This window comes from Sebastes fasciatus, chromosome 17 (genome assembly GCF_043250625.1).
Source record: "Sebastes fasciatus isolate fSebFas1 chromosome 17, fSebFas1.pri, whole genome shotgun sequence".
Taxonomy (NCBI): Eukaryota; Metazoa; Chordata; class Actinopteri; order Perciformes; family Sebastidae; genus Sebastes; species Sebastes fasciatus.
In genome coordinates, this window is record NC_133811.1 from 14,766,470 (window position 1) to 14,793,070 (window position 26,601).

Sequence of the window (26,601 nt, forward strand, 5' to 3'; positions counted from 1 at the left end):
ACATTGTAAAAATAACAGGCCATGTAAACATGGCATGGGGATGGCAAATGTTTCAGAGGGAAATCTGCTTGTTCTCTTCTATTCCATCTTAAAGCTGCAGTGGGTAGAAATGGAGCAAATGTGATGTCACTACATCCTGACAGTAGTGCCCATCTCTGAAATGACCTGTGATTGGTTAAAGTCTCCCATCACGGGTTAGATCATGAGGAGGTGCAAAAGACTCTCTCAGAACACTTGAATTACAATATGCTGAAAGGTTATTATGGATTTTTTGGCCAATGATGCCAAAAAATGTCTTCCTATACTGAAGATTTATTATGACGATCAGGTTTACTATGAGAAATTCTAGAAGAGAAGAATGAAAAAGGAACAATCATAAGCAGTTATAACATGAATTTTGCACAGATTTCTATCTCTAGATATAACCACTAAAACTACGTAGAGGAAGTCAGACGAATGGTGGTGAAACAAAAAGAAGAAAAAGAAGAAACAAAAGCAGACTATGGACAGTGACTGCACATTTTATTCAGTGTGACAGGTAGCTGCCCTTTCAAACTTTTCAGAATGCGAAAAAGAGAGCAAGGTAATGACAAAAAAAGGAGGAGGAGGAGGATAAGCACAGCTTTTTAAAAGAGTGAAAGCATGGTTAGCAGTTGGTGGTGATTTATCTTTTTGCTCTCTACGCACATGAAAGACAAACCCATCTGGACACGACTCAAAACGCCTGCCAGGAGGAGCACCGGGGTCACATCCATACGTTGGTTTCATCATGCCAGGCAAGCACATAGAAAAGATCCGTCAGGCGTGACCTTTAAGCCTCCTCAGCCCCCTCAGACAAACTGCACACACACTGACACGATAGAAAAACAAGGCTTCTTTAGGATTCGTACAGCGTATTGCTCTCAGTGTTTTACTATACATACAAAAAGAGTCAAAAGAGTTGCAGTCGGCGGACTGACTTGACAGAGGTTAAAGGTGGGGGGGTATTCACAGAAAGGTTCAAGTGTTACAAAATCTTCCATAAGAATACATCATGAGCAGTTTATTGGAGTTGCACTGGAGCAGCACTATGGTTGTATTAGAGGGGAAAACCACAAGCACGATGGAGGGGATTATTACTGCGTTTCTCGCTTTGCAAATCTTTCAACAACCATTTGAAACTAAATCACTTTTAATGAACAGGTACGTTTTGGCAATAGGAAGTAATTATACAATTCTGGATAAATCATTGTTAGGTGTTAATACTCTTGTATAAGTTATCATAAACAGTTGCTTCATTAAATACAGAAATAAATAAATAATAACATTAACAGTGATACCTGTATTACTGTGGAGTTGCAGGAGGTATCTATAACTATTCTTCTTGTTGTTATCCTGTTATCAGTACAGCAGGCAGGGCCCTTGAGACTAATGGGAATCATAACCAAAGCTGCCTTTCGTTTCGATCACGGTGACACTGGCGTCTCTATAATATTTACTGTAAACCTACGGAATGATTCTCGGGAATGCTAAAGAAGTAACACAGGGATCTCAGTGAGCGTCATAATCCTAAAACAAGAATTGCATAAAATACAAAATAATTTCAAAAGGTATATATTTTATCTAACAAGTAAATCAAAACTGAACCAGTTTCATAGGAAAATTAAAACTATATTGCATCAATCAGGTGCAATTTCACATCAGTGGTTATCAGGCATGATCATCTTTAAGACAATTTCTGGACTCACTGCGTCTGTCTTTCATCACAGAGACGACTCGTCTATATGGCAGCATTCCTAGATATTATTCTGAATATTCCAAAGTCATTTGCATGATGAGCTTTTGACGTGTAGTTTTTCTGAAAAAAAAAATGTTTAGTCTACTGTATGTGTTTTTCGACACTCACACAGAAGCGGGTAAAAATTCTACTACTCTAGAATTTCTAAAGGCAGCGGCGGGGTATTACTTTGTTATTGAGAGAGAATATAAAAAGAGGTCAAAAGCAGGTTACAAGCGGTGTCAAAGCAACATTATGCATATAAGCAGGAAGTCTCATTTTAACTTTTTTTTTGTTTGTTTTTGTGGTACAGGTTTCGTTAAGTTACAAATTTCTTGATTACATTGTACCTGAAGTCTCCGTTAGAACCAGTTCAATGAGTACAGTATGTCCTTGTCGTCATTCATACTTTAGTGTGGTACATGTGTACTGTAAGGAGCATTGGACGAGCCAGTGCAGAGGTTACATTTACAGTGTTTGCACTTCCAGTGTTCTCGCAAGTACTGAGAGAGTTTGTTTCTCCCAGTTGAAACTTGATTCCCGTTCCAGTTCCTATTGGAAAGTTCCAGTGTTTGCATCCTTCAGTAGTGACAGTAAGCAGCATGGGGACACCCGGTGGTGGGAGATGAGTACTGCCTCATGTGTTCCACCACACAGGCCTGACCTGTATGTGCTTCATCAAAGCAATTTCACTGATATCTATGTATCTGAACAGGATATACATAAGTCTATCAAAATGGCACATTTTTGTATCTGTATTTATCACTGTACATGTACGTGATCGTCATGTCTACGGGTGCTGTGATGGGCGACGCAGACGGCTCTGGAGATGATATGGGGATGAGGATGAGATGAACTTTTCACAGACTGGATATGAATAAATAAACCTAATTTACAGCAATAAACAGTCAAATAAATAGAGTAAAATGGGTGTAAAATGAGGCAAATGAACGGGGCAGGATCCTATCATCCAGCTGCTCATTTTGGTTTAAATTGCTTGGTGAAAAAAGTCACTCAACAGTCTCCGACAGTTGTTGGGTGTGTAGCTCCACCACTGAGAACTATTGAACTACTGAGCAGGCGTCCCTCAGGGTTCATCTGTGGGGCCTCCTGACGTTCTGTTCCTCCAGATGCTACTTGGTGTGGTGCTACAGTAAAGCGGGAGGTGATCTAATAATTCACTTCACTCTGCCGCGCTCTCTCTGCGCTCGTCTTTCTGCTGCTGCTCCAGCTCTCTCTTCCGTAGCTTCTCGCGCTGTTTCTCCACTTTCTCCCGGTTCCTCTTTGCCTTCTCCATCAGGACTTTAAGGTCTTTGATCTTTTTCTTGACCAGGGCACGCTCCTGGGAAGAAGTAACTCCAAGGGCCTGAAACAAATAAACGTGCATAAGCATCTTTCTTCCTTTGGTCTAGAGCTTTGATTATCTGTCCTAAGATCGGGTTTGTGCCAATTTCCTGGTGTTTTTTTTCTTATAGTCTGTGATATGACTGTGCTGAACATTCGGTAGGAAAAGGCGCATGTCGGAGATCATGTCACAAATGTCTGTTACCGAACTTTTATGTATTTATTCATTTTTTTACATTGGATATTCAGGCTTTTACAACTGCCATTGCTCAGGTCGGGCTTGGACCAGTGGGCCACTCTGAGGTCTGAGAAGGGAAGCCAATGCTGAAGTGCCTTAAACTTGCATTCTTTCTATTAGCCAGCAGGTGGCGATTCCTCTGATTGCAACAGCTGTCAATCTGTTAAGCTGTCAGCTGTCAATCTCTAAGACAATTTTGACAGATTCCCTCAGAGATATTAACGTTATATATTATTTGGATAGGATTCCCTTGAAGAAACGTCATAAATGTAAGTTATTTAATGATTGAAAATGTAATTTAAGTGAATTAACACTGTTTGATAATACAACAGTGTAGTGAGGCAAGTTCATTTACTGTGTTCAATGAAAGTGTATTTTCCTAAATGTTGAGATACCTAATATGTAGGCCAAACAGACATTTCCCTGCTAATTACTGTGCACAAATGTACTGTAGCTATGTAGCCTATTTAGGCCTCAAGAGCCCCTCTGGTGCCGGCAGACATAGAAACCTCCCGGCAGGGCGCGCTTTGGGAGCACACAAAACAAATTGTGCGAAAAGATTTTGCTCCATCTTAGGGAAAACACTTTATAGACAGTACAGTATGTATGTGAGCAAAACATACAGTATGTGTGAACAACCTTTAACTTACCTTGAGCTCAGCACTCTCCAGCTGCAGCAGCTGTTCTCCATCTATGTTTTTGGCAGTGAATTCTGGGATGTGGTGTTCTAAGTTGAGGCCCATTAGCCAGCGGGCCACTTGCTGGGAGGTCCACTCTGTGATGCTGCGGTTCTGCCACTGGTGCTGCTTCGGGAGCTGTCCCTCATCTAGGATCTGAACATGTACGACAGGGAGAGAGACAGACAGGGGAGCAGAGAAGATGTAAAACTCTTAACTTCTATCTACAGGATGCAGAATGATAATGTTTAGGGAACGCTTAATGAGCTCAGATGAAATCAACGACACATTCAAGACATTTCCCAGCAAGTGACAACTAAATTCTGTAGCAACACATAATACTCTGTGGGAATGACACACAGACAAATGGCGTATGCTCAACAGACACATAAAGACATGCTCACAGTTAAACACAAGTCTCACCTCGTCATCTATCATATCCAGACTCTGAACGTGGCAGCATTGAAAACAACAGAAGGCAACTGGGTTGTTAACAGGGAATAAACAATATGGCTTACACGACAGCAGCCTGGACTAACATTTGAATATAATGAGCCTAAACTGGTGAATTGATTTTTAGCCTGTTGTTTTCTACCAGAGGAATATGAGAGAAGCTTCTCCCTGTAAGGATAATGTTTTTTCTGTCTTTTGTTTCAGTTGTTGTTTACACTTAAATGTGTATTTTAAAACAGATGAACTGACAGATGCCTACAGTTTTACAAATATGTTTTTTTTTTTTTTTTTTTCTTCAAGTTATGAATCAAAAAAGTGGATTTTGATCAAAGTTTTGGATGTCAGGTAAATGGGTTTAGAGCATTTTGGCCACATTTGAACTGACAAGGTATTTGAAAACTTTTCTTAATGGTACAGTGTGTAGGATTTTGCGGCATCTAGTGGTGTGGTTGCAGATTGCAACCAACTGAGTAACCCTCCGCTCACTCCTTCCTTTCCTAGACTGCAGTAATGTGAGCCGCAGAGTGCACAACGGCGTTCGCCTCGCTCAGAGGCCATCCATACCATAATAATACTATTTTAGTAGCAACGGAAGTCAGACGGCGGCTGGCGGTACCACGGTTTTGCACTCTGCGGCTCACATTACCACAGTTTCACAAGTGTGGCGGAGAACTACGGTGCCCTTCAGGTAACGTAAAAACGTGAAAAGCTCTCTCTAGAGTCAGCGTTTGGTTTGTCCGTTCTGGGCTTCTGTAGAGAGCAACATGGCGGACTACGTGAAGAGGACCCGTAGATATGAAGGACTCATTCTAAGCTAACAAAAACACAATGATTCTTATTTTCAGGTGATTATACACTAATAAAAACGTAGTTATGAATATCATATTCCAATAGCTAATAGATCCCACAAAATGCTGCACAGTTCCTTTAAATGTTCATTTTGTGAGCTTGTATTTAGGGGGGTGCACCTTTGATGTTGTGTAATCAATCTCATGTACATTATTTGTTTAAACGTTTTAATAACGCATTTCATCTTACAAACTATCATCACCTTACCCAACTTCCATTAACAAAAAAGACAGTAGTTTAAGTTAATATGTGTACCTCATCTGAGGAGAGCACCAGTGTGTGTGAGCGTCCCGACATCTTGGCTTCACTCAGCAGGCCGCTGATTTCCACTGAGCTGCTGCTGCTGGCGCTCAGATCATCGTTCAGAGTGGGTCCCTGAGAAATCAACAACACACTTTATAAGCGTGGTGGTGAGAGCCAACGAGCTCTGAGGCTGAGATTAGTTGATTAGACAGAGTGCTTCTCTATTTCTATTTCTTAAACAGAGACTTCGACGAGGAGTGAATGAATCAGAAGAATGAAGATATTTTCCTCCGAGCACGTACCAGAATGATCGATGTGCTTCTTCCTAATATTTGACAGTCAATAAAAAGCATATTCCACTAATATACTTAAACTGTTTGATAGACTGCAAGATGTCAGGGTTGTGCACATCCCTCATTTTTAAGATGTTCCATTATAGCACAAACTGTGGACGTGATTATGTAGTTGGATGCTATCCAATTTTTAAAATCTCTCTCTCTGTGTGTCCTTGGTAGTGTGCCAGAGTGTGGACGTTTATGGAATTAAGATCCAAAATCTGTGCTTAAACATGCAGAGACAAGCTGCTGCTAAGAAATACGGACTACCAGGAGGAGGGAAACTAAAACTAATAAATAGAGCAATAGTGTTTTTCACAGAGCAAGTGTTAGGCCATTGGTCCTCTGAGTTAAAGACAAAGTGTAACATTACATTTATATAAGATTTTGAGTTGAAAGTGTAGAGCCTCATCTTACATCTTACCTTTAGCTATATACTGTGGCTCAAAGGAGTTCTGTCTGAAGTAAAAGCGAAACTAATCTCACAGGTTCAGACTTTCAGCTCGCTGGGCTGAATCCTCACTTAAAAGCTCCACATAACTATTAATGCGAATACATTCTGCATTGATTTATCTTCTGATGTGCACTCGTCTCAAGCTGAAAGCGTGTCCTTGGAGAGAGAAAAGGATTGGATTGGTGCAGGATCAAAAATAATCTCCTTTTTAATCCTATGGTAACCACATCTGATATTACACAGGATTAGAAAGAGAGTTTTCATGCAGGTTGCTACACCGCAAACGAATGCCCATGTTAACAACTTTAATCTTAATGTGTCAGTATGACATTTAGCTGATTGAAGATGCGTTATGAAACAAACTGATTTGCACGGGGAATACTTGGGAAAACCACAAAACTGGAATTTAATATTTAAAAACAGATCATAAGATTGTTAAAATGGACATTTTTTACAGTGTTGCTGAAGACATAGTTAAGATTATAAGATATATTTAAGATTATGTAGGGATACTCATTGATTTTCTTGTAATTAATAATGCAATTACGCATTTTTGCAAGTAATACTAAACCCTGTTTACCTCTTTAAGTACCAACTCATTTCCATTTCAGTGGATTGAGGTATGATTGAACAAAACACAAAAGAATACAATACCAAGTAATATGAATAGGAGAAGAAGTGGGGCCATGTAAGAGAGGTCTGTTCAACAGAAATAACACAACACATCAGAGCTAAATGGCATACCAGAAGAAATCGTCAAACTTACAGTATGTAAGTATATAGATCTGACAAAAAGCCTGCTCTGACTGGACTTACATTACAGAGGGTAAAAAACAAAATGTCCTTTAATGTCCTCACTGTACAGTATCTGTAAAGTGAATCATTATTTGCCCAAAGTACAGTCGCCAAACCTCATGTACCTTGGCCGTGAGTTTCTCTGGACTGTCCTCTGCTGACGGCTCGGTGGAGCTGAGACACAGAGAGGGACGTAGAGGTCAGTGGTGATGATTACTGTACTGCACTTCATAAACATTTTCTGTACCTGGACTCATTTAGTAGGATAGATACAAAAAAACCATCCAGATGTTCTGTTGGACAGTGTCCCACAATGCATCATTCATTAGTTAATGCACCAGCAGGAAGATAAGACTGGAACTCGGATGCAGTTATTATTTAGTAGAGTTGTCCAGCATTGATGCACTAAATACTCTCTGCTTATATTCTGTTTATCAATGTATGTAACTATGTCATCCAGCTTGTCTAGTTTTATTTCGTCATCATGCATTAGTTCAGTGTTTCTCAAATAGGGGTATGAGTATCCCTAGGGATAGTTTGGAGTACTGCAGGGGGTACATGAGATTTAAAAATTATTAATTTAAAAAATATCAGTAGTAAATTATTCCTAAAATAATTATACTATATTAAGTCCAATAAAAAAAATTGTAAATGGAAGTTCGATAAACAACATTTTTTATTCCATATTCCTATTTTCAGTGCAATCGTTAAATGGCGTAAACTGTCTTCTTTGTGCTGGTCAAGGGGTACATTTTTGAAAAAAGTTTGAGAACCATTGTATTAGTTGGTATGTGTACAAGAAAAAAAAATACATAGCAACTATTTGTCATCTTACCCAGGATGAGAAGCTTGTCTGTGTTCCTCCACACAGTGAGAGGGGCTCGACATCGCAGGAGACTGAGAACCTGTGATCACAAACGCCCCACACTGAGATTACTCCTACGTCCAGTGACGAGTAGATATAGTTACAGATGTACTGGTGACCATCAGATCCTTCATTACGGGATGTACTGTAGTGAAGGTGCGGGAATACTGACCTGCACCTCTTCTGGGGGAGCTTTCTGCGCTGCCAGTGGCCCTGAGGATGGCAGCTCCTCCATCACAAGAGGCCGCACTACGAACTGAACCAGATCGACTGTGGGCTGGACTGCCGTGCCCCTCCTGAAGACGGAAAAAAAGAGAAAGTCAGATGAAGCAAATGGAGGAGAAGGGAGGGGTAAATGTGAGGAAGGGTATGAGAGGGGGTAGAGATGAGGTCAGAAGATGAGGAAATGAAGAAAATGTAATGAAAATTTGAACGAGAGGAAGGCAAAGGCTCTGAAGTGGTCACAGAAAAAAAGGGAAGAATAAAGTGCAATCAAAGCAAAAGTGGACTGAACAGCCAACGCTGCAGACTAATCGGAAAGAAGTCACTTGACATACTTTCACCATTTTCTAATTCCTCGCCCTCATTTCCCCCTGGAAGCCTCACACACTGCCTGGTTTCTGCGCTCCTGCCAATTCTGATGCAGCTCTCTCCAAGTTGTTCTTCCAATCTGAATTTATTCCTGACTCTAGCTGAGTTAAGTGACAGCATTAGCCAGACGAGAGCCTTTCATCCAGAAAAGGACTGTGGCTGTTATTATCACACGGGGAGAGACAATAAGTTGTGACAGCGTCGCAGACTCAATTAGTGCCGCAGAGAAACACGTAGTACTGATTAAACACCCTATGGTGAAATTAAAGACATATTAAATGTAAGAATAATGTGATTAAAACACACATCTGTTTGATATTTCAGCAGATGTTGTTAAGTAAGAAATCTGTTGGTCACAAAAAAAAAGAACAAAGTGCAGGTGAGTGTGTTTTAATACAAACCTCTCCCTCTGTGGAGCTGATGCTGTCTCGGGCGACTCCTCGGTAGCTCTTCTTTTTACTGGGTGAATGGGGAGAGCCCTCCCTCAGGTCTAGTCACATAAAAGAAAAGAGACAATAAAAACAAATGTGGTTTAGTTTGACAACGTAAAAAAGAACTATAATGTATAATTCATTCATTCACCCAAAGAATTTGTCCATCAATTATGTGCATGTTTTCTGTTGTTTCTGTCTTATTAAGAGGCACTTAGTTTGGCCTGGCCCCAGCACTGACATCCCCATTAAATAAGTCTATTAATAAAACATCAGCGCAGTTAAAATACCAAATCTAGCCCCAAAAGTAGCACCATTAATTATGCAGGCAATTATAATTTTTTCTGCTCGCTCCCTGAGTGCACAGGGAGACGCTGTCAGAGGAAAAACTGAAATCATTTCAATTTAAAATGATCATTTCGGCAGATTCTGTCATCTCCTTCCACAGGCTCTCTCTCTCTTTCTCCTGTTCCAGCCGTCTCCCTCAATCCCTCCTTTTTAATATTACATAACGTGCTGCGTCACTCGGATCAGCGCAGATCCAGTCGCTCTGTTATCCCGGCTGCACTGTACTGTATCATATATGGCACTTATCTGTGTACACTCCGTCCTGACAGATGCAGCCGCTGAAATAAAGCCAGCGGAGCTTAAAAAGACGAGGAGAACACAACCAGACAGATGTGCTTAGAAGGGATTACGAGTTTGTTTTTGTTTGCGGAGGTCCAAAGTAAACTAGAGTCAGAGGGGAAAGTGTGTGTGTGGAGGCTAAGGCAGCGGAGGAGAGGAGGATGTGTGGGGAAGAAATCCAGTGTGTGTGTGTGTGTGTGTGTGTTGTGTGTTGTGTCTTAGCCACAAGAGAGTCCAAGCTTTCCAATGTCCTACACAGGACAAGAGGAGTCAATAAACTGCAGGGGGCTAAAAAAAGGTAAAAGCAACGTTGTTGAGTTGCATCATGGGTCATCTTACGGACACAAAAAAAGAAATATCAAGGTACTTACGTAGTTGAAACATTATTTAAACAAGAAATGCAGTAGGGAAACTTTGAAAGTGTATTTAAGACCATATATCAGACTAAAATGAGAAGACGCAGATGTTCATGTAATCGCTTAAGGCTGGCCCAGTGAAAAGTGGCAGTAGGCAGTATATTTTTGGCATCATTGGGCAAATATTTCATAATAACCTTTCAGCATATTGTAATTCAAGTGTTCAGAGAGAAAACTAGACTTCTGCACCTCCTCATGGCTCTGTTTTCAGGCTTTAAAAAATCTTGGCATTCCTTCACCAGATTTCACAATAGCGGCGGCGTCACAAACTTTCTCAGTTTACAGCTAAACCGTGCACTACAAGATGATTCTGAAAACATTTGAGGCGAGAAATAGTCATTAACGAAACATAATATTGATTCATATTTGATCAGCGCTGCCTAGTCTGACCGTTTGGTCGGAGTTCGTGAGTGATTGGCAGCCGGCTCTCATGGACAGCAGACCTCAGATCCGCTCTTACTGCTTGTTTTCCTCCCGTCTGTGAAATCTTACAGACACCAAAGGACACAGAGGCACATGATTTTTTTCAGGTTACCTGTTTCATGAACTACTGTCAGGATATAGCGACCGTTTTATAAAAATATATTTTTTAATCATATTTGCTCCAATCTCGCCTACTTCAGCTTTAACAGATGTTGAAAATGTGAGAGACCCCACACATAACGACATGTTATGTTAAATTTAACAGTTTTGTTCCTATAGTGTGTGAAGAGCAATGATTTGGCCAAAACAGCACACCACACACCAACTGATTCATTCATAAACAACAAGAGTCCCGACTAAAAAAAACGGAAATCTCACAAAATCTCTTGCGATCAAACGTGACTTTAGTGTTAATTTTTGCACTACTCTGTACTGCAAATTCTCAAATAAAAAAAGATGGATGAAGTCATGAAGACAGTGTTAAATAAACACTTGTGTTGTTGCCACAAATCAACAAATTGGTCGTCCACTTCTGAGTCCATCTTACTACTTTATGTTTCACGTTGGCTATCGTTCTTTCCAACGTGACCGCGTCATCGGTCACACAACAGATTTGTCCATTCAATATGAAACTAGAGCCAGAGGACTGTTAGCTTAGCTGTTGATTTGCAGCTCCACAGCTCAATAACTAACATGTTTCATTTGTTTTATGACAGACAAGAGAGTGGCATCGATCTGCTCACCTAACTCTCAGCGTGAAAGTGAATGTTTCCCAACGTATAAAACTACTCCTTTAAATCAATATCATAATAATGATCCTGGCAGAGACCAGTCCCCTCACAAACACACCTCTGGCTTGCGCTGCAGCTCTTTTAGGGCTGAGCTGCTGAGCGCCGAGCCTCTCCGCACTGTTGCTGTTGTTGTTGTTGACCTGGATGCCGTTCTGCTTCATCAGCTGCATTAGCTCCGACTCTAATGTTGCAATCTGTAGAGGGAGAGGAACCGATCAATGTTAATCAGAGGCAGGCATTTAACTGTCAAAACAGCTGCTTTAAAGCACTGAAAATAAACGGCCTACATGATGAGGAGCACATAACTCATCTTTTGATTCCATTTGAAAAACGTCTTACAGGTGTTGGCATGGTGCGCATGAAAAGCACAAGGGAAGTCAGTTAAAGCGTGGCCCTCCTGTCTCGCTGTCGGCTTAAATTCCAGATTATACTGTTTTTCCACCACTTTCTTGTGCCACACTTCACCATTCACTCTTTACAATGCAGTGCAGTGGGAGAATGAGTGCTCACTGTGCAGAATAATTGCAGGGGACAGTCGGGTTGACTGCCCATTCAACTGAGGGGCATGGCCTGAGACTTGAGCAGAAAACAACACAACTGTCATGTTTTATGACTAGGAAAGCGGAAAATCAATACAGAGTTTGACAATAGAACCAAAACACAGGCCCCTGGACACTGAGTCCATCCGAGGTCACTGTCCAAGGAGGAGAAAATCTGTTTATGTGGCACAAGTGGCACAGATGTACTGCATTGTAGGGCGAAAGCAGTAGTGATGGAGTGCTGTTTCTGTTCTTTTTGTGCGTAAATGAATGTTCCTGACCATGTTTTACTGCCAAAACCCAACAATCTTGATAATTAAGCACAGACAAGAACCGCAGTGTTCATTTTCACTTCAGGGATTTCTGTGTCGTTTGGAGGCAAATATGCAGAATTGTGCAGACACAGAACAACTAAAACACAGAGAGGCATACATGGACAGATGGAGGTGAGAGAAAGACGGAGTCAACTTAAAAAAAATATCTGGTTTACCCTGACTTGCAGTCCCTGGATCTCAGCCAGGTGAGCTTTCTCAGCATCCTCCAGCCGCCTCCTCTCCGCATCCTCCTTCTGGATAAACTCCACCTCTCTGGAGAGATGAGAGGGAGGGCAGATCGTAATGTGGTGAGTAGGTGTGTGCTAACACGGGAAAACAAGATACATTTATGTGTGTCTGTGTGCACCATGTGTGAAAGCGCCTGCCTCTCGCTCAGCTGTGGCGATAAGGGAGCCGAGGCTGTTTTAGGATGTCAGTGTGACTTTGCTCTGATGCTGCTGCTCACAGTGAACACACACACACAACACATTATCTACAACTACAAAAAACACACATACGTTTCCATCCCTAAGAACACTAAATTCATCCATTTCCTCATGCCTGCTTTGCCCTTGGTCTGTGAGCTCCCCGTCTCTCCTTTTGCAGCTCCGTCCTCCGCCACAGATCAGCATGGAGAGATTGTTTCATCAGTTAGCTTCCAGTTGGCCTGCAGGGCCAGAGCCAATTAGAGGCAGTCAGACTGGAGCTGAGCAGGAGAGGTTGTGATGGGACTGACCAAAGAGATCAACGCACTGAAAAAGCAGGAGAGCTTGCGCTGAATGGGAATGGAGACTTGGCTCTTACTGTTGAAATGGGATAAGACTCTGGCTATAAAAAGAAGCGCTCTGCATCACAGATGGAAACACAGTAGATGATCTCGTTTCTGTTCATCGAAGCAAGAGAAGCTGTAAAAAGGAATAATGAAGGAAGCAATTTAAAATGATTTATTAAAACGTACGTTTAATGACAGGATTGATTCAACTCCCTCGTTTAAGAAATGGTTCAAGTGAAGCAGTTATAATAGAAATGTTTCATTTCAGGCTGTTAAAGGTTAAGCTCGTAGGATTTAGGAGGAGCTATTAGCAGAAATGGAATATAGTATTCATAACTATGTTTTCATTAGTGTATAATCACCTGAATCGTTGTGTTTTCGTTAGCTTAGAATGAGCCCTTCATATCTACATAGGGAGCGGGTCCTCTTCACGGAGTCCGCTATGTTTCTACAGTAGCCCAGAACGGACAAACCCAACACTGGCTCTAGATTAGGGCTGCAACTAACGATTATCTTCATTATCGATTAACCTGCTGATTATTTTCTAGATTAATCCATGAATCGTTTGGTCTATAAAATGTCAGAAAATAGTGAAAAATGTCCATCCCAGTTTCTTATTTATTATCTTTAATGGTCATAATTTGATTATTTTTATTTGATGTTATTTATTTATTAATATTATTATTTTTTCCTCATTTAACATTTTGTTTTGAATTATGTAATTTTCTTCTAATAGATATCACAATGAAACTTCCTCAGTTGATGACTTACATTAAGACATTTTTTGTATTACAAGTTTTTCTGAAATGTTATGTTTAAACATGCAAATGATTCTGCAAGTCTGCATGAAAATGCATTCTTTTATCAAATATGTGCTAATATGCATACATTCCCAACTGAAATCTGAACATTGGATAAAGCTAGTTTCAAATTTTTTATTTAATTTTGTTGACACATTATTTGATATATATTTATTTATTATTTATATATAGTTTTCTCAGGGAATGTGCAATATTTAACATGTTTTTCTACTGTGTCTTGGTGTAGTACTATAATGTCTTGTTGGATATGTATTGTTTTAAGCTGTGTGCAGCACTATTGCTCGAGCTAAATTTCCCCTTGGGACAATAAAGTATATCTTATCTTATCTTATCTTAGAGTCACAGGATTTTAGATATCTCTTTGTATCACAACACAACTCAGAAAATGCTGTCAACAGCCAGAAAAAAAATAATTTTGCCATGTTTTTAGGAATAAAATGTCCTATAAATCAGGCTATGAATGATTAATGAACAAACCCCTCTGTAAAAACCTTCAGAAAATAGACAGGAATGAAAACACACAGTAAAATAAACACCTAAATACTATTCTGAAAGAAGAGAGCAAAACAGCCTAAAATCTAAAAATTGATCAATGCATGAAAAAACAATGTTTTTGCCTGTAGAGTCTGGCATTAATACATTTTCACCAACTTAAAGGCACTGTGTGTAGGATTTGAAGTGTTTGATTCTTCCCAACGTGGCTTTATATAGTTTTTCAAATGACTGGTAGTAAATCCTAATGCATTTTACCAAATAATTCTAGGTTTACACTGTCTTTAATCACTTCTGTTGGCATTGTTTAAGCCAGTGGTGTTTAAAGTAAGGTCTGGGGACTTTCTGTGGTCCTCTCCCAACAAAACGAGTAAATACATTTCAAGTTACCTCAATAAGAGAACGCTGGATTAGTTATAGTAGCTTTGGGTTCTTCTAATCCCACCTCCGTTGTTCCCGTAGTACTGTAGATAATCATATATTTTCAAACTGAACCAACAACAGAAATGCAGCTTAACTGAGGTCAAATTGTGGTAAAACTCCTCATCTAACTGGGATTTCTTGACAGAAAAAAAAGTTTGAAAAGCCTTGCAACAATCTTCCATATTCAGAATATATCCCTCCCTCCAGTTTAACCCAGGTTCACTTACTTCTGCTGGAAGTCTTTGATGAGTTTCTTGGCCTTGTTGTACTTCTTCTCCAGAGTTTGGTACTGGGCCTGGGCTTCCTTCAGGTGCTCATTGACCGTGTGGCAGAGGGTCTGCGCTTCGATCCAGTAGCTCTCCAGCTTCAACATCCTCTCCTTGTTCTCCTCGATGCTTGCCTTCAGCTGGCTCTTCTCCTTCTCCCAGCGCTGCTTCTCCCTCTCCACAGACGCCAACTGGAATGGGACAAAAAAAACTTTAGACACAACATGGCAACTGTTAATAGGAGAGTACATTTTACTAATACTGAGCAAGGAAACCTAAGCAGTGTTTTTTTATTTTCAAAAAGGATACTGTGTTTGGGAATTAAAAGCTTTCATATTTTACCATCTATTACAGTTTGTCCCTCAAACCAAAGCATTAGTAGTTTTATTTTTACTGTCTGTAACTACATGAAAACATGCAATGAGACCAAAAACAGACCCAGATTTTCAGAACTGGGAATGACATCACACAAAGCTAGTCAAAGCTGAGCCTTTTTTAGAGCAAAGTCTGTATTCAGAGCACAAATCGCATTAATTTATTTCTCTGTAAAAGTGGATCTACTCTTACTGCTAAAAAAAAAGCTTTTTAGGCACCACTTATCTGATGAGTTTAATCATATCATCTCAACACATTCATTTAGGAATGAATCAAATTAGGCTATTAACATTTGACGGAGCATATCAATTATACACTTCAGATGTGTTTATAGGTAAACATACACCCATATGCAAATGCACAGAGCTTTTAGAAATAAACAGAAGCTCTACAAGGTGCTCTCATTTTCTTACTTAAAATTTGTAAAGGCAAATATTGCAGCCTCTTACAAGAAGCTTGACCAGATTCCTTAATAGCCACTGTTTTAATAAAATAATCTGCTTCCTATTTCTAAACAAAATCGATTCTTAAAGCTTTCCCACCAAACCCTCACCCTCACCCCCCTGTTGTGCTGACATTAGTTCCACATCCATTCACAAATTGCTTGAACTCTAAGACAAACTTTTTCACCCACAAACCGGCCCGCGCTCTGACAGTTTTAATCTCTTACCTTGTTTTTAAGCTTCTGGATCTCGGCCTCGGTCACTGTGTGTTTGATCTGGAGCTGTTGGAGGCAGAGGAGAAAAAAGAGAGGGCGGTCAGATGATCAAATGCATGGCTGCGCAGCCTCTCTCTGCTGTCGATACAGTATGACGGACGGAGGCAGCCGTCCCTGTCCTCCCCTGACAGCATCCCGGCTCCAGCGCTGACACACACTCAGAGGAGAGGCGAGAGGGAGATAGACAGAGAAGCATTACATCTAAAAAATTCACACATTTTTACAAAAGAAAAAAAAAGCGTTTATAAGAAAATTAAATTTTTTTCCTCAATGTAATGTCTAAAACTGTTAAAAAACGGATGAGATTTTGAGACAAAAAGGCTTGTTATGTTCTGAAGTCTAACACGTTTAGATGGATGGAGTTGGAAATGGAGAGAGAGCGACAAAGGAGTTATGCATGGGAGTTGAGATGAGCAGTCATTTACAGGCAGACTCAGAGAGGGATAATGATAGAGCAGAAATAAGAGAGAAGAGGAGATGGAGAGAAAGAACTGGATATGGAACAAGGTATGTGGAAATGGGAGCGAATGAGAGCTACAGTAGTAAATGAGGCAGAAATAGAAAAAAGGAGAAGGAGGGACATGGGGAGCTATGGGAAAGTGTAACAATACTAACGAAGGTCCTTTCTTTTACAACTTTGAAGCCTGATTTTTCTTTTACATTAAAGGATAGGTTCACACAGAGTCTGTCCTAATGTGCATTATGTACAACCGTTCCAGCTTTTTGTTCTTTACCAGCTGTAAGGAGTTCGCCTCCTAATTCACCTCCAATGTAAGAGTTGGGGGACAAAATCCACAGACCTTGTGAGGCTTCAAAAGTCTGAGTTAAACAAATCAAATTGGTATCTTCTAAATTTTCTTTTTAGTACCAAACTCCTGCTTTGTGTTTCTATCCCTTCACTGCAGCTCAGCAATCTGAGCAGCAGCGGGGAAACAAAAAGAGGGAATCTGTCCTCGAAAGACTGTAACTTTGACAGATGCCATCACTTCTATTGGAAGCATGTTAGGAGGGCATCTTTTAATGTCCAGTATGAACAGGAGGAATGATTATAGCTATCACTGTACGTATGTATGGACATGTGAGTTTTGTTGAGACAGACTTGAAAAAATGTGAACCTATCCTTTAAAATATCACTTAAGTAAATGTACAGTTAGAACATCAATTTACTCACAACATAACGAAGACCTTCTTTACACCGGACATTAAAATGTGTTTTGGGTGATCGATTGCAGTCAAATAGTGCTTGATCGAATGAAAGTACAGACAGAGAGATGGGATCTCAAACAGATCTCAATGTGGACACTGGAGACTAGCGCTGGGCAATATTTCGATATAACACTGATGTTGTGATATGAGACTTGATATCGTCTTAGATTTAAGATATCATAATATCGTAATATGGCATAAGTGTTGTCTTTTCCTGGTTTTAAAGTTACATACTGTTCTAGCTTGCCTTTACCTACTTAGTCATTATATCCACTTTACTGATGATTATTTATAAAAAATCTCATTGTACAAATATTGTGTAAAACCAGTAGTCGACCCTACAATACCGTCGCAATATCGTTACGTGGTATTTGGTCAAAAATATTGTGATATTTGACTTTCTCCATATCGCCCAGCCCTTCTGGAGACACATATTAATACCAGTATATGTAATCAGGTTAAATCATATCCAGATACAATCTGGATACGAGACGCATTTTAATTAAAGTCTGTATCTGCTTGTTCCAACACTAATTGACGCTTTATGATCCTTAAAACTGAGTGCCATGTTTCTTATGGTTAAACTGTTATAGCTAATAAAAATATTCTAGATGCATTGGCAATATTATATTATAACACAATTCCTCACAGCTCAGCAGGGCATATTTGTATAGGATCTGTGAGTTTGAACAATGTTTGACCACGCAACCTGCTACAGAGATTAAGCAATGATTTATGAAATTGCTTCAAAATGTGAATTTGAAATGTGGAAAAATCGATGCACAACATAAATACTATACTAAATTCAGGGCATGTCACAATGCTGATTATGTTAATACCATCTTAGTTTTATTTTACATCCACTGATGATTACACCAAGTTTTGTTGAGCATTAATTAACAGTTTCTAATGTGAAATGCGGTGTCTACCTGAGGTGAGCTAACTAAGACTGGAGTTTAAAAAGAACATTTAGTGGTGTGTGCGCCTAGAAGACGGTGAGTAAATCAGTCAATGCAGCGTCTGTGTTGACTGAGGCATTAACAATTACTCCTGGCTCCAAAACATAGTTCAAAACATCATCAGTAAGTAAATGGACTTGAACCGCAGCCTGGTAGGGAATGATATTTTTTAAAAAGGACATTAAGAAGAAGATGTGAATAAAACTTTCTCCATTGAACTTTGTTGCAACAACTACAAACATTTTCACATCACATCTTCTTTGTAATATTTTTTTAAAAGGACTTATTTCCCAGTCTGCCTGGCTTCTTTTTTTCTTTACGTGCGTAAAAAGGCAGCAAAGAAAGAAAAGGAAGAAGTGGGAAATGGGAGAGCCCTTTAAACGGAAAAGGTAAAAGTTGCCCTGTGGGAGACAGGGGTCAGGATACAGAGAAAATGGGAAACTGGGACAAATGTATACATTCCCTGTGACCAGGGATTGCATTATAGTTTCACTCGATATCCCCTGCGGTGTGTGCAGTGCAGCTGAAGCCATTTGTTAAATGTGTCATACAGCTATTGTGGCAGTCTACAGAAAGGCTCAAGTGTTATGGTGCCAAAAGCAGCGCTGGAGTGTTCAATCAATATCAGAGAAAGAAGAAGAAGAAATGAGTTAACGACCAGTGAATTCATGTTTCCATTTTATAGCTGTAGTTTTTAAGGCGAGTTCATTCGATGGAAGCAAAAGTTCAAGAAAATGGGTTTCTATTCTCAGAGGCCGGTCGTGTGAAGAGTTGCCAAGATCATAATACAAATTGATTTAAGAACAGGTTTAAAGTGTTAGCTCTTTCCCCTCATCTGTGGGTTTTAATCCAAAATGGGTAATTAGAGATATAATGGGCATAGGTTTTACATCGCTATTGTCTTCTCACTTCTAATCATCCAGATTAGGAATTAGGGAGGATAAGCGGATCTTAGATCTTGACAAAACTCTGCCAAGTAAAGCAGCGGCGCTAGACTCCATTGTGTTGCTATCTTTTGTTGTTTCATTGAATTACCTTTTTTTTCTGTGGCTAAGTTATTCTAGTGGGTTTGTGGGTATATCTATTATTTTAAATGCATTCTTCAAAGAACTGACAGAGAAAAATGTGGTGGGCTCCGATCAGTTGTGTAATCTTCACATTCAAAGAGTGGGGACTGAACTATAGAAAGTATCTGAGTTCACCTCTCTGAACTTCTGGTAGAGTTTATTGGCGTCTAACTCCGAGGGAGACAAGATGTCCTCTGACTCTGGCAAGTCAAACACCTCGATGCTCTTGTCCTCGCCTGCCACCGTTGTCCCCCCCTCCTCGTCGTCTGTGGCGTACTCCCCTGTCTGCTGCAAGAGGAAACGCAAAGTCAGTCATGTAGTCCACTTTTCTGTAGATACACTTCATACAAACAACACATTGAATAGATGTGAGTGACATCTCCTTTCTCTTGTATTTCCTAATCCAGGTAGCTGGAAATGATGATTTGTCTTTGCTCTTTTTGTAAAATCCGTACAAAATATTAGTGCGTAGTTTTGTATGAAAATATAAAATATTGGAAAGAAGCATCAATATATAGCCTTCCAATACCACTGATGATAAAATGTTTTGTTTTGGCTCACATTGTACAAATTCAGTAAGGAGAAAGTAGGCCTAATTTCTGGCTACCATCTTTGTTTGGATTAGGAAAAGCTTCTTTTATGGTGCAGCAGACCAGATGGTTATAAGAGTCTTTGAGGATTCTGGATAAAATTTAATAATCGTCCATTAATTCCTGATTATGACACCTTAAAGGGCATTATCCTGCTTATACCATGGTCACTTGCCAAAATAAAAAAATAAATAAGACCTTTTATTTATATTTTCAGGCGTTTTGCAACCAAGACCAAAAGTTTTTCACAAGCCATAACTCGGTTTCCCTGGTAACGCCTGAGGGATTGCTAATACCTGGAACAATCATTACCATCGCATTAGATTCTAATGCAATGGAAACGTTGTTCACTGCTCCAGTAAATAGGACGAACCGTAGCTACGACTTGGCAACGAGAGACATTTCCAATATTATCGCCCTGCAGAGCCGGAGAGCCCCGCAGACCCCCAGATTTAGACGTACGCATGTACCAGTAACAGAACCACAGACGTATGGAAGGAGTTCCAAAGATACATCCAAAACTAATGTATATTTGCAACTCTTATCAAGGCTGCCAGAATTATTAAAACAATAGTCCACGTTTCTATCCTTTTATTAAATAAAAGTTGTGTATATTGTATTAAATGAAGGGTTTTTATCAATATAAACAATCTATAACAGCTGTATGCCTACACACCATAGACTGTACTGTCTGTGTTACACACACAGACAGATAGATACACACAAACACACACATACACTCAATCTACAGAACGGTCAACACAGTATCTGACACACAGTACCGTTTGCTGAATCGCCATTTTCATCTGTTGTCGTTTAAACTGGCGCGTGCGTACGTCTAGGACTGTGGCTCTTGAAGTCGCGCATGCATACGTCTAACATGACCTCTTTTACAAGATTATTGTTTTAAAATGAATCAGCTGAAAGTTAAAGTTAACCTACCCATGGAGTATGATTATTTAATTAACTGCTAGCCAGTTACAGTTGATAAAATCTGTAAGCGACAGTTGTCATTTTCTTGTCACCGACAAGAAATGAAAAGCCCGCTTTTGTCGACCGACCAGCAGAACGAACTACTGTATAAGTGCTCAACCTTCAATATGGAGTCAACAGGCTGCAAAACAGCCTGCACAGAGAAACCACCCAGTCAGATAACCAGCTGTCCAACTGCAGCAGCAGCATCCATTTGTCACCTGTCAGTCTTCTTTCATCTATCTCCAATCTCTCCTCAGAGCTACACCAGTCACAGTGCATCCCATTGCGTGTCAAGCACTTCCAGAAACTCCTACCCATTTTCCTCATGCCACCCTTTTTTTCACTTTCTATTTTTGCATAAGTACTAATGCTATTTTAATGCTACCAGTTACATAAGAATGAGGTAATAAAACTTAAATTGGTTTGACAGCCCGGTCGGCCATTTCTATAGAGATAAGTTGTAGGCTGCTGGCCAAATGTCAATGTCACTTTTTATTATCTCATCTTAAACATTAGTCACCATCTCGCCTCATGTGTAAGGAGAGTAAACTACTGAGGTTTGAGCCTGTAATAGTGGCTCTAATAGAGCCAGTTCTAGATGTTAGCAATCTCTAGGATTAATAAAGACAATTTCTGACTAATAAAAGTCACCATTTGTCAACATATTTTGGATTGACATTAATGCAGGCCATTATGCTGAATGTATTCTAGGCAGTTTTTCTTTTCTCCAGCTCTCAAAATAACCTATGATGAATGTTGGCGCCGGCCATTAGGCATTGGATCTAAATGGATCGGTTGATTCACACTTTGGCTGATCATCAACAGAGCCTGATATTTCCAGAGGAGCTCTTATGTGAAAACGGCTCCGGCCTCCCTTTTAACATCATATCCTATCTCTCTTCCTATCAATCAGACCAAGTTGATGCATATATCTTATCATCTACATGTAAATATTCATGTCACCACTCTGTCTGTGTCTCCATCTGGTCTAGTCCATCTAAAATCTATCTTTCCCTCGTTACTTATCTTCTGTCTTGATCTTTCACACGCATGTAGCACACATGCACACACACATAGTCTCATCTCCTGTCTCATCATCTCGGCCTTTATCTTCTCCTCATCTCGTCCCCTGCAGTTGCCTCCATCTATCTCCCACCCAGATAACAGAGCTCAGGCCTGATTTGTTTGCATGCATGACCAATATAGAGTCCCATTTCCATAATAGGCATGCTTGTTGCCATGGTACCAGCATCCTGCATCAAGGTCCCATTCACTGAAGGTGGAGTTAACCACTGAACACATGGCAGGAAAGTCAAACACCAATTTGCATATGATAAATGCATCACCTCCTCCCACATGCATAGAGAATCAGGAGAGGAAGGGGACGATTTAAGGAGAAATCTTGCTGTAGTTCAGAGTGTGTGATGATCTGCTCATTGAATGTAAATATGAGGAGGAAGTTGGCATAATGACTGTCACTCACTGGAGGAAAGGGCTGTGACTGCTCCTTTGACTGGAGGGAGAGTGCACGTGATCCACTGTGCACAGCTTTGATTTAGTATATACAGTATACTGTATAGTGTATATGTACGATAGGGCTGCAGCTAATGATTATTTTCATTATCATTCTCTCATTATTATTTTATCGATTAATATCAATTAGTTGTTTGGTCTATAAAATGTCAGAAAATGGTGAAAAATGTCCATCAGTGTTTCCCAAAGCCCAAGATGACGTCCTCAAATGTCTTGCTTTGTCCACAACTCAAAGATATTCAGTTTACCGTCATAGAGGAGTAAAGAAAACAGAAAATATTCACATTTAAGAAGCTGAAATCAGAGAATTTTGACTTTCTTTTCTATTAATTAGATTAATTGATTATCAAAATAATTGTCGATTAAGACAACTAATCAATTAATTGTTGCAGCTCCAGTTTTATTGGAGCAAATGTTTTGATTTGATTACTTACAGTTGTATTTAATATTTTTTTATTTTAAAATTTAAGTCAATAAACTAAAAAAACTATTTGACATTTCATGTCATATGGGAGCAACCATAAATACCATGTCACTAATTACCATTCACTGCTAGCTGCAGTAGCTTCAATTAAATAACAAACACATGACCAACATGTTGCCTTGTTAATGCACTGTATGATGTAATGTATTTTGTCGTACCTATTGTTGCTGCTGTGATTCAATGTTGTTGTCTTGTGGATGCTGCTATTTGACCTGTCTTGTCTAGGTCTCACTTGTAAAAGAGGTTTTAATCTCAATGTGACCTCCTAGTTAAATAAAGATTATACCATCCATGTCAACATCCAAGTCGTCATTACGATTGGGGAACTCAATTTTCTCTGAAAGCTCTGATATAACTGACTTGATATAGCTAAATAATACAGAAGAGCCTGAATAAGCAAATAAAATGAATGCCTTTCATCAGCCAAAATCCATTGCTCAAGATAATGAAACCCCAAATTTATGTATGTAGTGCTAAATCACCAATTCTGCAAACGTCCATCCACATATGATGTAAACGTGGTGTGTGTGTAGACGTGTGTTCATGTATCTCCATGTTGGTGCTGGCATGAATAGATCTGTCAGCATGGTGGCGCAAATCAGCTGGTTTTTATTCATTCTTGATTGATGTGTTACTTTTTGTTGACTTCAGTGGAACAATGTGCCTCTTCACATTTGTTTCTACATCATTTGTATAAAAACCCAGCAAGTACCTCCATCATGGAGTGCAACTAATGTGTATTTTCATGAATGATTGTTGTGTAGACTATTTTTCTTTAATTTACTGTTTATAAAATATCATAAAAATGACGGCCACAATTTCCCAGAGCCAAAGGATCAAACCCCTAATTAATTTAATTTCCAATCATATCAAGAAAAGTAGCAATGAAAGTGAATATGGGAATTGTTAGACTTACATATTTAGTAGTGTGTGTGTGTGTCTCCATGCTTTTCCCATGTGGCATTTAACTGCTGACAGATGGGCATGCATGTGTGTTAGATTACATATAATCAAACCCACTAATGGACTGTCATGTGTGTGTGTGTGTGGGATGTCTATTGCTAACTGAAGGAGCATCTCTTCCTCTTGGGATGGGAGCCCCAGCACCAATAAAGAGCTGTCTGTCAGATCAACCCAAGCGGCAATCACAGTGAGAAATAACCTCTCTCCCCACCTCCCTCGGTGAGAACTCGTTCTAATATTTATAGAGATATTAATATTGATGAGTTCCTTTTTATTGCCCAATAGATCTTTGTAATGGTTTTGTAACTGTTTACCCTATCGGCAGTTACGTAGGGAGTTATGGAAGGCCCGGTGCCCAACGGTGGCAGATTTCAAGTGTGTTTTTACAGCGGTTAATAATCTATGTATGGATTAACAATTTTAATACAATCACCATTCTCATGTTTATGTGCCCTTCAGGGCATCTGTAGCACAGGGTGTTCGGTCAAATAAAAAAACTCTCCTAAGTTTATTTTGATTTTCATTATAGATCTGAAATGATGACAGACAACCGAAGGAAAGCGGAAGGCGGGAGGTTTCTTGCATGTTTAAATTAAGGCTGTAACGCCACTAATTTCTTTCACGCATTAACGCAATCGATCTTTCAGAGGTTGTAGCGGGCTCAGTTTTAATGCTAGAGAGGATACTGGCATCATAGAAAACTAGAAACCTAAGGAATCCATTGGTACCAACCATGTCATACTATCTTGTCGTGAAGGAGGCTAAATAACGCTACAAAGTTAAGCTAAATTTTGGCGAGGAAAAACTGGCGTGGCCATTTTCAAAGGGGTCTCTTGACCTCTGACCTCAAGATATGTGAATGAAAATGGGTTCTATGGTTAGCCACAAGTCTCTCCTTTATAGACATGCCCACTTTATGATAATCACATGCAGTTTGGGGCAAATCATTGTCAAGTCAGCACACTGACACACTGACAGCTGTTGTTGCCTGTTGGGGTTGAGTTTGCCATGTTATGATTTAAGCATATTTTTATGCTAAATGCAGTACCTGTGAGGGTTTCTGGACAATATTTGGCATTGTTTTGTGTTGTTAATTGATTCCCAATAATAAATATATACATACATTTGCATAAAGCAAGCATATTTGCCCACTCCCATGTTGATAAGAGTATTAAATACTTGACAAATCTCCCTTTAAGATACATTTTGAGCAGCTAAATTGCAATTCATCGCGGTTAATCATGAAAAATGATGCGATTAATCATGATTAAATATTTGAATCAATTGGCAGCCCTAGTTTAAATCAGACTCTGCAAAGCAGTGAAGTCGTCGCTAATGGCAGAATTCTCAACTCTCTATAGGAGCTTTAATAGGGGCTGACAGTGTCACATGTGTATGGGGCTGTGATTATGGGAGCGCTGGGATCAGCTTCCGGGGCCTGGCGAGGAGTTTCTTATGCATGAAGGCTCTCAATCCACCAGGAAATGAAAGACCTCAAACATCACCGATGATGACCGAGGAAAGAGTGAGTGTGTGTGTCTGCATGTAAATCTACGCATGAGTGCAGACGTTCCTGTGTGTGTTAGTGAGGATGCACTATGCATTGATTTATGTTACTTCAGTGTGTGATTATACGTGTATATACAGTGTGAGTGTGTCTCCAGGGCACACACACATGCAGATAGCATGAGTTGCAGGGCCATGAGCTCAGTGTCTGGAGGATTAAATGTGCTGCGAGTAGCAGCAGAGGGGGGAAACGCTGAGTGATGCTTTCTAGGACTGAAGCTCACATGCTAAGTGTGTGTGTTTGTGAGAGTGTGTTTTTAGTGTGCCAGCATCAAAGCCCACTGTCAGTCAGTTTTATGGACTTAATGAGCTAAAACTTCCAGTCAACTGTCATGAGAAGGGAGCTGATTTACATTAAGTGACAACTAGAAGCCTCAATTTTCCACTGTAGTGTCATGTATAAGAAGTTTGTGTACTGACAGCGGATGAACTTCATGTAAATGTAGATATAATGAGCTTCATTAATATAAGATAATCTTACTTTTGTTAAGGGGGGCATCTCACCCTGTTTGCACATTGGAAATAATTTAAGATCCACACTATGATGTCATATGTATGTATGCACAATCCTTTATTGCACCTTCAGGACACCCAGTACAGTGGCCGGGGTTGTGTGTGGTCATTACCTCGTCATCATCAGCATCGTACTGGGCGTACTGCTGCTCCAGCAGCTCTCTCTGTCTCCTCTCTTGCTCCAGGGTCTGCTGGATGAGCGTGGCCACTTCGCTCTGCTGGCCCGGACGCTCTCGGCCAATCACAAACCTGCAACGACACGCACTGTTATGGACAATCCTGATAACACACGTACACGCAGAGTCAACCAGCCTGTGATTATATAACAGTTACTGTACATTTTCGAAAAACTGTCAATTATGACAATTACTTTATGTTGTAAGTAAAGTTTTGAAAATCATCATTAAATCATCATTTATACTGTGTGTCATCAGTTTGGCTTTCACATAAAAATAGGAAGTCAAAGGGCTTATGGGAAATGTATTCTCTGATAAACAGTAGAATAAAAAATATCAAATTCTAAAGTGTCTCCCATTTGTCTAAGCCTCATTTGTTTATGGTAAAAATTAGGGCTGTCAATCGATTAAAATATTTAATCGCGATTAATTGCATGATTGTCCATAGTTAATTGTGATTAATGGCAAATTAATCACACATTTTTTATCTGTTCAAAATGTACGCTACCTTAAAGGGAGATTTGTCAAGTATTTAATACTCTTATCAGCATGGGAGTGGGC

The 26,601-nt window shown here is 39.8% G+C and overlaps 1 protein-coding gene across 6 annotated transcripts in view; it reads right to left on the reverse strand.

Annotated features, from left to right (window-relative positions):
- Positions 1-2,691: 2,691 nt before the first annotated feature.
- The window catches only part of ppp1r9a (protein phosphatase 1, regulatory subunit 9A), a 66,601-nt gene continuing 42,691 nt past the window's right edge, over positions 2,692-26,601 (reverse strand). The window contains exons 6-20 of one of the 6 annotated variants that reach the window (XM_074613998.1): positions 25,978-26,113; positions 19,376-19,528; positions 15,961-16,014; positions 14,877-15,106; positions 12,318-12,414; positions 11,347-11,482; positions 9,002-9,090; positions 8,182-8,305; positions 7,980-8,049; positions 7,270-7,318; positions 7,004-7,048; positions 5,573-5,692; positions 4,439-4,462; positions 3,989-4,171; positions 2,692-3,122 (exon numbers count right to left, since the gene is read on the reverse strand). In XM_074613998.1, the coding sequence (XP_074470099.1) occupies positions 2,940-3,122; positions 3,989-4,171; positions 4,439-4,462; positions 5,573-5,692; positions 7,004-7,048; positions 7,270-7,318; positions 7,980-8,049; positions 8,182-8,305; positions 9,002-9,090; positions 11,347-11,482; positions 12,318-12,414; positions 14,877-15,106; positions 15,961-16,014; positions 19,376-19,528; positions 25,978-26,113 (1,693 nt within the window). In that variant the 3' untranslated portion in view covers positions 2,692-2,939. Of the gene's footprint in view, positions 3,123-3,988; positions 4,172-4,438; positions 4,463-5,572; positions 5,693-7,003; positions 7,049-7,260; positions 7,319-7,979; positions 8,050-8,181; positions 8,306-9,001; positions 9,091-11,346; positions 11,483-12,317; positions 12,415-14,876; positions 15,107-15,960; positions 16,015-19,375; positions 19,529-25,977; positions 26,114-26,601 lie in introns of all 6 variants that reach the window. The other 5 variants (XM_074614001.1, XM_074613999.1, XM_074614000.1 and 2 more) reach the window with 5 other exon arrangements.